At 42.6% G+C, this 13016-nt stretch overlaps 1 protein-coding gene across 2 annotated transcripts in view; it reads left to right on the top strand.

The window, feature by feature from the left end:
* The window catches only part of CCNY (cyclin Y), a 69444-nt gene that overhangs the window by 18587 nt on the left and 37841 nt on the right, over nucleotides 1-13016 (top strand). Inside the window, exon 3 of one of the 2 annotated variants that reach the window (XM_008052688.2) lies at nucleotides 8447-8547. The exons of the other annotated variant lie outside the window; for it this stretch is intronic. Coding sequence (XP_008050879.1) covers nucleotides 8447-8547 — 101 coding nt within the window. The remainder of the gene's footprint in view (nucleotides 1-8446; nucleotides 8548-13016) is intronic. 2 annotated transcript variants of the gene reach the window in all.

Raw genomic sequence — 13016 nt, 5'->3', positions numbered from 1 at the left:
TTTTAAACTCTGGTCAGGAATAAAATACTTGTTTCTTCAAAGTACAACCTTTTTTTAAACTTCCTTTTTGTTTGTTTTTAAACTTTTCCCAAGAGAAGAAATGACTCTTTGAAACTAATGAAATGTTGACTGATGTAACTGCTTTCACAGTGAAATGTGAAGGTATGTTCCTTATGAACTACTTGGTGCGGTAAAAAGCCCACCTTATCAGGAGTCAAGTGGCCTGAATTCTGATTCTTTGGCTGCTTCTCTGTTGCCGTGTCACTTGGTCAGGTGCTCTAATGAAGTCATCCGTACAGAGGAGGATCCCACTTGCCTCACCTGTCTCACAGTATACTTAGAAAGGGTAGTGGAAGTGGGATATGTGAAGGTCCTTAAATATTTGCGTTGTGTAAATACTTGGTGTGTGTGCATTTCTGTGACAGTTTGTTAATTATGTGAAAGAAAAAGTAGGAAAGAAGCTTGAATTTCTTACATTCTTATTTTGTAAGTCTTTCTGTAGAGTAAATTAACAATTTTAAGACCTGCACTTGAGCCAGGCTTGGTGGCTCAGCCTGTAATCCTGCGCTTTGGGAGACCAAAGTGAGTGAATTGCCTGAGCCCGCGGGTTTGAGACCCGCCTGGGCAACTTGGCGAGACCTCATCTCTACAATAAATCAAAAAATTAGCCGGGTGTGGTAGCGTGCGCCTGTAGTTCCAGCTACTTGGAAGGCTGAGGCAGAAGGATTAATGGAACCCAGCAGGTCGAGGCTGCGGTGGCTGGGAGCGGCCACTGCACTCTAGTCTGGGTGACTGAGTGATACTCCAACTCAAAAAAAAAAAAGACCTGCAATTGGATAAACATCTGCCCTGTCTTACTCTCAGTGTTCTGGAATAAGCTTATTTCTTACTCCATCCTACCCTGAAAACCACAGCCTGGAATATGTATCTTCATTGCTTTCCAAAACTGAAGTAATAGTAGAAAAATGTTACTTTGAAAAATGAGCCTCTATTTCTTGTATAGCTGTAGAAAGAAGGCACTGTACAGGAAAAGCCTCCTGAAGGAGTGTGTGGCCAGGCATCCTTGAAGGCAACTTCTCCCTTGTGGGAGGACAGGCCTGAAGGGGTGTGTGTCTGGACTTGGCCTCAGAGCCAGAGCTCTAATGAGAAAAAAGTACTTCTCATTATCAGGTCAGTGCCCGGCGCTGTAGTGAAGCTGGGGCTTGACCTGCGGTTGGAGTAAATTATAAATGTAATTATTTCGTTGTGACAGTGTTCATGACTCACAATAGAGCAGAATTCTACCTTAAAATTGGCGTTTTCCCAGTTTTTCTCCTTGACATCCGAAGTTGGTTTATTGTCCTGCTTTTACAGAGAATGATCTGGTTTACCTGTTCTTAATTCCATGGCTATTTGCCTTTTCTACCTTTCCTTGCTGTAAAAAATTGATCCTGTTAAAAACTGCCCATTTCTTCTTCTTCTTTCCATGGAATGTTAGTTTGGGAGCCCCTCAGGGTCAGAGAGTAGCAGTTTCCTGTTTTGTTTTTTTTCATCTTTGTGGCCCCTGGGGGAATTGGAAATACATGGGCTTTCTCTCTTCCAGCCCCTGGATGTCCATGTGGGTGCTTTCTTCTTTTGACCTCCTCCCTCGCTAACCAGTGCTCTGGGTTTGCACAGGCTGTGGATTCCACAGAATGTTCTGGAATCCAGCTCCACTTCATAGTGACTGTGTGAATTAGGAAAAGGTACTTTATAAAATAAGTGTCCTTCATGGTTCTGTGGAGACTGGTTCTGTGTACGCACCAGGAGCCCCCAGCCCTTTCTGCATCCCAGCGTTTTGGCTGCACTTCTGGTTATGGCTCAGTCTATGAATGTGCTGCACACAGCGGTTATCAGTTCTTTTGTACAAAGAGAGTGCCAGTGCACACATGTCGTTGCTCTCCCCAGGACGCGGCACACAGAATCCTGTCTCTTCTGTCAAGGTCATAATTTGCCCTCCTTGGAATGGGGATTTAAAAAAATTTATGGAGCTCTCCTTTTTAGAGATTTCATTTATATCACTTTTTTGATCTCCTAAAAATTTTTTTTTTTAATTTTTTTATTCTAAAGATGTGGAGTACAATACAGGGTTAGGTATACAAATGTTCATTATGCATGATACATGTACCCTTGTTGACGAGGTATGCTCTCTCCATCCCCTACAGTTCTCACTATTGCCAATTCCACCCCTGCCCTCCCCTGGCAGTTTCCCACTACTGCCAATCCTTTTCTTAGAGTGTTAATGATAATTGTTCAAGGTCTGCTTGTAAGTGAGAACATGTGATACCTAGTTCTTTGTTTCTGTGATATGTCACTCAGTATTATAGATTTTAAGTTCATCCAGGTTGCTGAGATTCATAATTTTGTCCTTCTTTATGGCTGTATAATATTCCATTGTGTATAGGTCCTTCTTTATGGCTGTATAATATTCCATTGTGTATAGGTACCACATTTTTAAAATCCAGTCCTCTTTCGATGGGCAGCCCAGTTAGTTCCATGTTTTTTCTATTGCATTTATATCACTTTTTAAAAAAACAAACTTTTAATATTTATTTTCCTCTAATATTAGCTCATATAATTAAATGCTTTATTTTTATTTGATCCTAACTAACCCTAAGAAGTAGGAGAATTTCGTCCAATCACTGAAAATGGGCAGCTAAAACCCAGAGATTAAGTGTTGTTTAGTGACTGAGCAGTGTCTGTTGAGCGCATCTCTGTGTAGGTAAGCACTTTACAGGTGCTATTTCATGCAGTACTCACAGCACCACCATGAGGGGCAGGTTCTGCTGTCTGGTTTTATGCATAAAGATGTCGACGCTTGAGGTGATCAAGCCTAAAGTGATAGGCTCATAAAAGATAGCTGATTGCCCAAACCAGACACTTTTGACTATGGAAGGGGGTGGTGTTATTGAGGATTGTCCTCAGAAGGCCTGGGCATATGATTATCCTACTTCAGTAATTTGCCTAATGTACACAGCTATGCAAGTGGCAAGGCAGTACCCTAAGCACTAGGCTTTCTGGCTCCACCAGACCCTTGCTGTGCTTGTCTGGAGTATCTTGTCAGCGTGAGCCTGGGCTTCTTTGTTCTGCCAGCCGCTGTCCACTTCATGTGTGCTGAGCATGTTGGCATTTTGCTGCCCACTGGCACAGGCTCTTGACATGAGCTCCTGTTTGCCAACTCGTTGCCACGTGGCACACTCCTTTCTGCTGTGCCCCAGCTGCTGTGGACATTCTGTCATCTCCAGCTCACAGAGGACCCTGCAGAGGCAGATTTCTTATGCTGGTGGCAGTGAGAAAGTAGATAAAGAAGGGCAAGTGGAGTCAGGGAAGAGAATAGGACTTGGTCTGCTGTATGAAAAGGCTTGGGAGAGCACAGCACAAGGGAAGAGCCACAGGAAGAAAGACGTGGCCTTTGGAGTCAGACAAACGTGGCTTTAAGCCTTGGTGTCTTCGTTTTGACATTGGAAATGCCACTTACCCTTCAGCCCTTGCTTGGGATGCCCTCCTGCCACCAGACCCATCTGGGCTGGGTGTCCCTATGTTCACCCTCTACAGCACCCCTCACTCTCCATTGTCAGTGAGAGACTAGCTCACTCATCTAGTCTCTGATCTCCTTTGACTTATCTGTAAAATGGGAATTCTGCCTACTTTGCAGGGTGTGAGCTATAAAAGAATACCCTTGCAAAGTAACCCAGAAGACTTGCGTTTGATGGCTGGTAAATAAAAGTGTTGACTGTTCCTGCTGTCTTTGAATTATGTTTCAGTGCCATGTGCAGGGAAGGAGGGGAGAAGCTGTGAACCTGGAGAGAACCTGTCCCCTCTCCCCAGTGGAGAGGCTCTGAGTCATTTAAGTGGGGAGGCAACATGCTCTGAGTTGCTTTGCAGATGACAGACAGTAGCAACAGAGGGAGAATGGTTTGGAGAGGGATGAGCCTGGAGGCAGGGTGGTTATTGCAGTGATACAAGTGGGAATCCATGTGGCCATCAATATGCCAGATAGTGGCAAGAAGGATGGAGAGGAAACGGTGGTGTTGAGATGGAGTTGATGCAAGAAGACTAAAGGAAAGGAACATAAAAGATGCAAGAATGTTTTGTGGATTTCTGGTTTCAAACCATTGCAGTTGATTGGAGGAACAGATTCGTTTGACAGTTGACATGCCATGAGGAACATTTGGGTGGAGAGGTCCAACAGGCAGTGGTGAGCTTGAAGAAAAGTTGGAGCCAGAAGGGGGTGATGGGGAATCCTCAGAGAGCAGAAGGAAGTTGAATTAACAGGAGTGGATGGAGAATGCTCTGGGTAAGAGTATAAGGCAAGAAGAGAAGACCATCACATCTAGAGAAGTTCACAGTAGCAAAGTCCACAAAGAGTACTGACACTGAGTAACCAGAAAAATGGGGGAAAGCTCAGAGGGAACCCCAGAGATACAGGAGTTTCAGGTCAGATATCAAATTAATATGAGGACTAGAAAGTCGTCATCAGTATAGCAGACTTGGAGTTCTTTGTAAATGGGGAGGGAGTGTGGAGTGTGAGCCAATTTAGAAGGACAGTTTGAATAAGTACAGGGACTGTTAGCCTTGACTTGGAGAAGGTTAAGGTGCTACGGCCTTCACCAGGGAGGAAGATGCAAGGTGAGAGGACACTGATGGCCTCTGGGCTTTCTGTGATGTACACTCCCTGTGGGGAGCTCAGGTTGAGTGATGGTGGAGGATTAGAGAAGGGGTGGGAGTGAGGGGGTTGAAATATTTGGGAGGAGGCTTTTGAGTGACTCTGGAGGGTCCATTGGAGGTCTTATTCCTGCCTCCTCCTCTTTATCTTACACTTAAGTCATACATGTATGTGTATCTTTTGTATCTGACAGACATCAGTAGTGGAGTTATCTAAGGGGATAATGTCATTATTTGGGGCACACGATAACTTTTGAATAAAATCTTAAATATATGGTCCAATAATTTTTGTATATTAGTTGGACCTTCATGTAGATCAGATTGTTTTGTACCGTAGACACTACATGAATAGTTAGACTAGATGATCTTGTTTCAATCTAGCTCTAAAATTTTATTATTGTACACATCCATAATTTAATTTGTAAAATACACTTTATTCCAAACATAAATTTTATTTTTATAGAAATAATCCCTAATTGGACATCTTACTCACCAGACTGTTCTCTGCTCCCCTTCTAAGCAGAGTTGTGGTTGACTCTGTAGTATTTGCGCATGCTCTCTCTCTCTCTCTCCTCTGTCTGTCTCTCTCTCTCTCTCTCTAAGGTAGTTGTTGGCCTTGGGACAATCTTTCTAAGCTGTCTGTAGTGTCATGCCAATCCTTTTCAAGTAAAGTGTTGCCTTAGACATTTCTTTTATATCTTCCAAAATGTTACAGACATTAGGCAAAAAGAGCATCTATATCACCTTTTTTTTTTTACACGTTTAGCATTTTTTACTTAATAATTACTGGCATAGAGCTTCCAGTCCTGGTCCTGCTCAAAGCACTTTACAAATATTAACTCATGTACTCCTCATGAAAGAGGTTCTGTTATTTTCATCTGTTTTACAGACAAGGAAACCGAGGGGCAGAGGGGGAAGCCAAGTAATTTTCCCAGGTCACACAGCTGGATTCACTCCCAGGAGTTGTAGCTTTAGCATCTATCTTCTCAGCATCTGTGCCTGCTGTCTCCAGTGTGTCACATTGCTGTGTCATTTGCTAGCAAAGATGGGAACCTAAGTGGGAGAGTTCATATGTGTCACACAAGCATACTTACTTTTCAGAATCATAAGACAACTAAATTAATAAAATACTCTGTTTAACCCTGAGAACTCACCAGCACATAAGTGCTAATTAAAAACAACAAATTAGAATATACTTCTCAGTGAATGTAAATGCTTCTTAGCTGATTTCAGAGTCATTGCAAAGGTTTCAGTTTATGTCAAGTCACATATCAGTTGTGCGTGATCTGTACTTCAGAAAGCGTTGTACCTTCCCTCTGCCACATCCTGAGAGGAGCAGTTCAAAAGGAAAACCAAAACAGAGAAACAGCCCTGGGGCTGAGAGCTTTCCTGGCAAAAGGATTACAGTTATTTCAGCTTTTTAGTAATGTTATATATTTCTCTGGTTGCTTTGATTCAGATCAAGAGAAGTTCACATTCTACAAATTTTGTAGTCCTGACAACCAACTTGATGACTTTCAGGGTGATGAGACACCCTGAAACTGAACAGTTTAGAACATAATGCCGATTAAGGATTTTAATTCAGTTATGCAAATTAGGATTTTTATTCAGTTTAGAAATTGTTAATTAGTTTAAAAGTGAGTTGGTGTCTCCTTGGAAAATTGAGGGCTTTGGCACATTAACCCTTAGTTCTGGGATGCTCAGACTCCATGGCTAGGGCAGTCCCCAGGCCAGGCAGGACTAGATCCCTCGGTGTGGCTGGTTTTGAGTTCACTCTCTGATCTGTAGGGACTGTGCACACAGAGGGTGTTCCTGTCTGTGAGCTCACAGAGGTAACTTCTTAGATTATGAGGGGATGCAATCTGTGCTCTCACCCAAGTGCCTCACTCATCTTGTCTCTGTGACTTCTTGGCTTATATTTTCTTAGGGAAATCATTTGTTCTTGCAAGTCTCATCACATTTTAATTAGGAAGGAGTTTAGGTCAGAAGAAATAATTGAAATCCACAAGAAATAGAAGTGAAGTATTGTTGTCCTTTTCCCTCATTGTTGGGATTATTAAAGTTACCCTGTATTTCGAAAAATTCATTGACACTGGAAAATTTCAATTAATTACTGGATTTTTGTGTTAAACATAGTATCCATTGAGATTTTTGTTTGTAGTAGATTTTGCATCTGTAGAGAAAATTGCATAAGACTTTTTAGTTTGCCACCCATAGTAATAGCTATTATTACAGACTGAGTTTTTAGTGTGTCCTTTGTAACTTAAATGTGATTGTTCTAAAAGCTTAAAAAGAGGAAGAGAGTTGTTTTCAATGCCTTTGTATTGTCTTAATGACAGTGTTGTGATTAATTTGATAGATGTGAAATGCCATGTTAGAATTGGCATTTGAATTGGAACTTGAACTTGCAGACTTTCTCCATGTCCTTTTCTTACAGGGGCACATTAACAGTGTAAGTGAAGGGAAGCTGGAGAACAGCCTTAGCTTTTGAATTTCCTGATTTTATGCTATTTACGTAAAACCAGTACCCAGGAGGATCAGAATGCTTCAGTAGTGCAGTGCCCTCTAGCTGTGGCTTAAGAAATTGGATACCCAAAAAGAACTATTGTCTATTATTTAGTTTTGAGAGGAGATTCCGTTTATCACATTCGTTTATATATTTCTCTCGTTGCTCTAGATTTTCATAATTTTATTACAGAGGAAACATTATTAAATGGAAACTCAATTTTCAATTATTGAACAGGGTATTTGGTCTCTGATTAGCCTTAAGGCTTCCTACTAAATTTATGAACTGTGTATACTGAGGGCTTTGATAGAGGTGGGTAGGTCAGGCAGGCGATTTTATCAGCCCTAAGGAATTCGTTTTTTGTTGTTGTTGCTGAAAATGATGCTTTCAATACAGCATAGCATCAGGCAAGTGATGCTTTTTCATTATTTGATTTTTTTTTCCTAATTTGCTTTGATTAGCAATTATTAGCCCACTACTCATATTTTTTTTGCCCAAACACTTGCTAAAAATTTACTTAGCATTCAACTGTTTTTCATCTAGTATAATTTAAATTGTGTTTTCTTTATCAGTACCTTTTAGAAGTAGTTCTACATTCTGAAGTTCTTCAGAGAGCTCAAAACTTGTGCAGTGGGGAAAGAACCAGTCATAAGACTGCACAGGCACACTACCCAAAGGTCATCCATCGACTGTATTTTCTAAAGTATCTGAGAATCTTCCCCTTTAAGACGTAGTTTGTACCTAACAAAAGAATACCTTTTCTTATAACTTTGCCTGCTGAAATTCATGCAGATTAACCAGGAGATTCTAAATGAATATTGGCTGCATTTTCCATGGCCCCCAAATCAACTGTACCTCAAGACTAAATAGGCACAGTGGACTCTTTTCTCAATCTCAGTGCATAGAAGCAGGGTGTCACCGTAATTATGGGCTTTCATCAGCATGGTGAGCAATATATTCCGTATTCTACACAGGCCCCAGGACAGGTGATTTTTATGGACTCTGAAACATACCCTTTGATGCTTGATTGCAAGAGTTTACTGGTCTCCTGATGCAGGAGATGTGGGACTTGGAGTGGTGGAAAAGCAAGGAAGTTCATTTGATGAATAAAATGTTTTCGTACTGTTCTTGGTGATGTTGATATTTCTTGCTGAGACATTTTCCTCTGTGGTCTAATCTCAAGTTAAGGGGCTGATGTTTGTGGAAGATCTCTGAGCCCTGTGTAATTGTCTTTGTCTTGTTGCTGTTGTTTTCTAGCATCCTCCAGGACAAATAGCAAGGAAATACAGCTCCTGCTCCACTATTTTCCTAGATGATAGCACAGTCAGTCAACCAAACCTCAAGTATACAATTAAATGGTGGGTATACAGATTTTTTTGCTTAACTGAATGCTTTTTCTGTTCCTTAACCTGACTGCCAAACTGACTGGTTGTGGGGTCTGGGAGGGACAAGATTGGGTGAGTAGGGGTGAGGGGAAGCACTGACAATTCAGGAAATCTTTTTAAAAAGTGATTTTGGTGATTAAGATGTGGGGTATTCAAAATATTTGTGCATATCGCTATTTACATTAAAAGATCAAAAATTTTAACTTATTTTAACTGAAGATTACACAAAATTTGTTTTTTATTTTTGTGCCTACTTTCTACCGTGTCACTTTTTATTGAAGCCATCTTGCATAATTTTGCTGGTACTTTGTCTTCTAAATAAAATGAGGCTCTTGGGTTCTCAGCTTAAGACTCAGAGATATAATAGAAAGCCTGCTTGGCTTGGTGGAAGTGGACTTGCTGGAGTCAGGATAATCAGAGTTCTGACTTGATTCTAGTTCTGACCTTGGCGCTGTTGCAACAGAGAGAGTTTGGGTAGCCCCTTATCTATGGGACCTTTAGTTCTGTATTTTAAAATGGAATCTTTGGATAAAATCCTTTCCCTTTTGGGGCTTCAATTTCCTCATTTATAGGAGGGAACACTTTTTTTTCCTTAATGTTCCTGCTAGCATTGCGGTAAGTTATTATCACCCTTAGCAGGGACCACAGAGAGCTTGATATGCTGGAGTCTGTGGCCAGCAGCTCAGCTGTGAAAAATCTGTGAATTTTATCTCTATACTTGTTTAAGAAAGGCACATTTAACAACAAATACATGTCAGCATGTGAAGTGACTGTTTAAATTTCTAAATAAGGAGTATCCTTTCATGTCACTGCGCCAGGTTCAGGCTTAGGAACCCTATCCTGAATATGACCAAAAGTGATAGTCAGACACTGAGACCGTGAATATCTTCTGTGGACAGTGTCCACTCCAGGTGGAAGGCGGAGGACGAGGCTATTTATAGACAGTTCCCATCTTGCCTGTGGGGTTGCCTGTTTCCAGGGTTTCATGTCTACAGGGAACATAGCCCCTCCTTCACTCCCTCAGATCTGGGGGTGCGGGAAATGACTAGTGCACACAAACCAAATAGGCAGCACTAGAGAAGTTTCTGAGCTCTACAGTGCGTGACTTTGCCTGAGCCACTTCTGCCCTTGGCCCTGGTTCAGTGCTGGCATATGGGAGGCGCAGTACCTCTTGAAAGTGTTTTCTTGTGAAGTCATCAGGACGTGTGAGAGATGTGGAGCATCCTGAAGATCTATGCACCACGTGACATCAGACATTGGCTCAAGCTCTGAAGAGTCCAGACAGAAGCTACCAACTTCCCTTTGATCCTGGGGTCCTCTCACAGGAGCATGGCAGGGCAGAGCAGAATGACTTCCCTTCCAGGAGCTGGGGCTCTTAGTATTCACAAGTAGATTTGACTCTTGTTCAACAGTTTCACCCTGTACCACTTAAAATTGCCACTGATTGTAACCTAGACCCTTAGGAGCCAGTGGGAAAACTGAGTGGCAATTTGATGGTTCATTGGTAGAGTCTGGGTGGTACAAGCACCTAAGTTACAAATGTGTATTTGTGTAAATCACTGGTCCCTGCTCTGGCCATGCCTAGGAGTCACCTGGGAGCTTAAAAACACTCTAATGCTTGATGTCTCCCTATAGATCCTACTGAATCCATCTGAGGTATAGTGTGAGTGTCTGCATTTTAAACCTTCCAGAAGATTCTGATAGGCAGCCAACATTGAGGATCCCTGATGAAGATGGATGGCTTCCCTCCCCTCCTCCACCAGTGTTCCCTTGAAACTTTTAAATTACCTGCGGTTAGAATGTAGAAGACATAGAAACTGAAACACAGGAACAGTTAGATAGCTGGCTGTAGAGATAAAATATTCAGTGCAGATACTGTGACTTCCCTGTCCCAAAAGGCATTTTGTCTGCATTACACAAACTTGAAGTTCTTCCTGTCAGTAGTTAGCTGCTTTAGAAAGTATTTTTAAAATGTGCTTTGGGAGCTGGGAGCTAGGGGTGGTGAGCCCTAGCTGAGGTAGTGCTGTCAGCTCCTTCCCTGGAAATACCAGCCTCCTACTTGGGGTTTGGTGATGATCAGGGGACTAAGGAGTAAAGGCCATCTTAGATGTCAACAACCTTACTGTGTCTTCAGCTGGTCATTTTGGCAGTGTGAGAAGACAGGACACTCAGAAGGAGGAAGATTGTTAAAGGGACAGGAAGAGGCTGATTCCAAATGCCATCTCACTCTTTTTTTTTCTTTCTCTGCCTTCCCTAAATCCAGGCCTTCTTGTCCCCACTTGTGATACTAAAATTGACAGTAGAATCATTAATATTTTACAGTAGAATCAATAATAATTTACCTTCCTTGTGGGCACTTGTGGGTCGAACTTGCTTCCTGAAAACCAGTATGCCCTTGTTTCCCTGTGAGAGACTGCTCTAAGTTCTAAACAACCGATATATAAATGGATTTTTGGAAAACAAACCAGCCGTGAATTGGGGATTGCCAAAATTAACAAATATATTTGCAAAGTCAAGTTGGGGGTAGGGGAGGATTGAGTGCCAGTCTATCTGAAAGAAAAACTATAAAAAGCTTAGGCACTCATTCTGTGCTCATTCTTTCTGTAGACATAATGTCTTATTTTGAGAACTAGATTTTCCCATTTCTCCCCTAAATGCCAACAGCTGTGGTAGGAATTTAGCGTTTGCCAACCGCTCTCTATGTCCCTGCAGTCAGCCCCTCCACACCAGATCCTATCACAAGCATAAGAATGATGATCAAAGAAAAGAGCAGAGGGCAGAAGGGCCCCCCTTACACACCTGGTCACATCATCCACATTCCTTGGCTTCCAGGGTCAGAGAACAGCTGACTGCCTACCACACCCCTCTCTGCCGTTTGACCCCTCTCTGCTGCTAGAACCCACCTCCTCCTGATCTTCAGAGATCTTAGGATTGTCATAGGATTGACCAGTTTAGCTCTAAGTTAGAAGAATAAGACAAGTATATCCTAGCACTTTGGGAGACTGAAGCGGAAGGATCACTTGAAGCCAAGAGTATGAGACCACCCTGAGCAACATAGCAAGACCCTATCTCTAAAAATATTTTTAAAATTAACCAAGCATGGTGGCACACACCTGTAGTCCCAGCTACTTGGGAGGCTGAAGTGGGAGCCCACGAGTTGGAGGTTGGTGAGCCGTGATCATGCCACTGCACTCCAACCTGGGCAACAGAGCAAGACTCTATCTCAAAAAACAAAAAAAAAAGTGCACTGCCAACAATCACAAATTCATTCTGTTTTGTTTTCTTGGACAAGAAAATACCATTTTATTCCTTCCCAGCTCCATGGAAAAGCAGCTGAGCAAACCCTTCAGTCCAGATGTACTTCTGTTCTCTGACATGTTTCCTTCCTATCCTTAGTGAAAACTCACTGTTTTTTGAGAACGTGGCAGAGTTGACCAGGCCTCTGAAGTTGAGCACTTGGAGTGTAGGGTTCACTAGTTCCCCCAGCTTTCTTTCTTGTCCTGACCAAAAATCACAGGGTGCCTTGACAGCTCTGTGTCCAGAAGACTTGGATTTGGTAAAGGCAGCAAGAGCCAGTTAACTGTGGAACTCATGTAATTGATCTGGCTAGCCACTTGGACCTGAACCCGAAGACATCCTCGATTGTTTGACTGTTAAGATTAGGGGACAGCAACTGTAATGATTCCTGGTTCTGTCTGGAGGTGAGGCAAAAAAATTAACAGTGCTGCAGCTCATCCCTCCATTGGACAGCGCTACATGGCTCCCCCTGGGCATCAGTCCCTGAGAGACTGGATCATCCTAGCCTATAGGAAGCTTGGACATGTGAGGGGGAGGTGCTTGGGGTCCTGCAGCTTGGAAGATAAAGTGGCACAGTCACAAATTGATAGCGAGGGTGACCATCCATGCCCACTTTCCAGGGGCATGACAGTGTCACTCTCATAGCTGTTATGCACAACAGGCCCCTAAAGCCTGCCCCATGGGCAAAAGGGCACTAATTCCCATCTTAGGTCCCTTGGCAGGGGCTCCTGCATACCATGTGGGTCATGCTTTGACTGAAATAGGGGAAGTGGAAACTGGAACAGCTAAAGTGAGGAGTGCTTCAAACCCAGGGACCCTGAAAAGACACACTCCCCCCAAAAGATACAACAGAATAGGTGTCAGGGAGTCAACTATGACAAGATCTTCTAAAGATAGGTATGAAGAAATTAGACTAACAACCCAGTACAGTTCTCTTCAGACTTTAAAAAGCCCTCAAGTGGGAGCAGTAGAACACCATAAAGTTAATCCTCAACCTCAACACTGTGTCTAGAAAAAAACCTGAGGACAAAAGTTGGCGAGCACTGGAGCCCCTACCGTGATGAGAAAGCATTATGTCCCTCAGCATAGGGCCATTGAGGGAACCAGGGGCCCCATGTGGAAATAATGATTCAGTAGTTTCCTCA

The sequence above is a fragment of the Carlito syrichta genome, unplaced genomic scaffold (genome assembly GCF_000164805.1).
Source record: "Carlito syrichta isolate Samal-C Ts95f unplaced genomic scaffold, Tarsius_syrichta-2.0.1 Scaffold287292, whole genome shotgun sequence".
Taxonomy (NCBI): domain Eukaryota; kingdom Metazoa; phylum Chordata; class Mammalia; order Primates; family Tarsiidae; genus Carlito; species Carlito syrichta.
The sequence above is the reverse complement of the archived record's forward strand: the minus strand, read 5'-3'. Positions and strand labels throughout refer to the sequence as shown.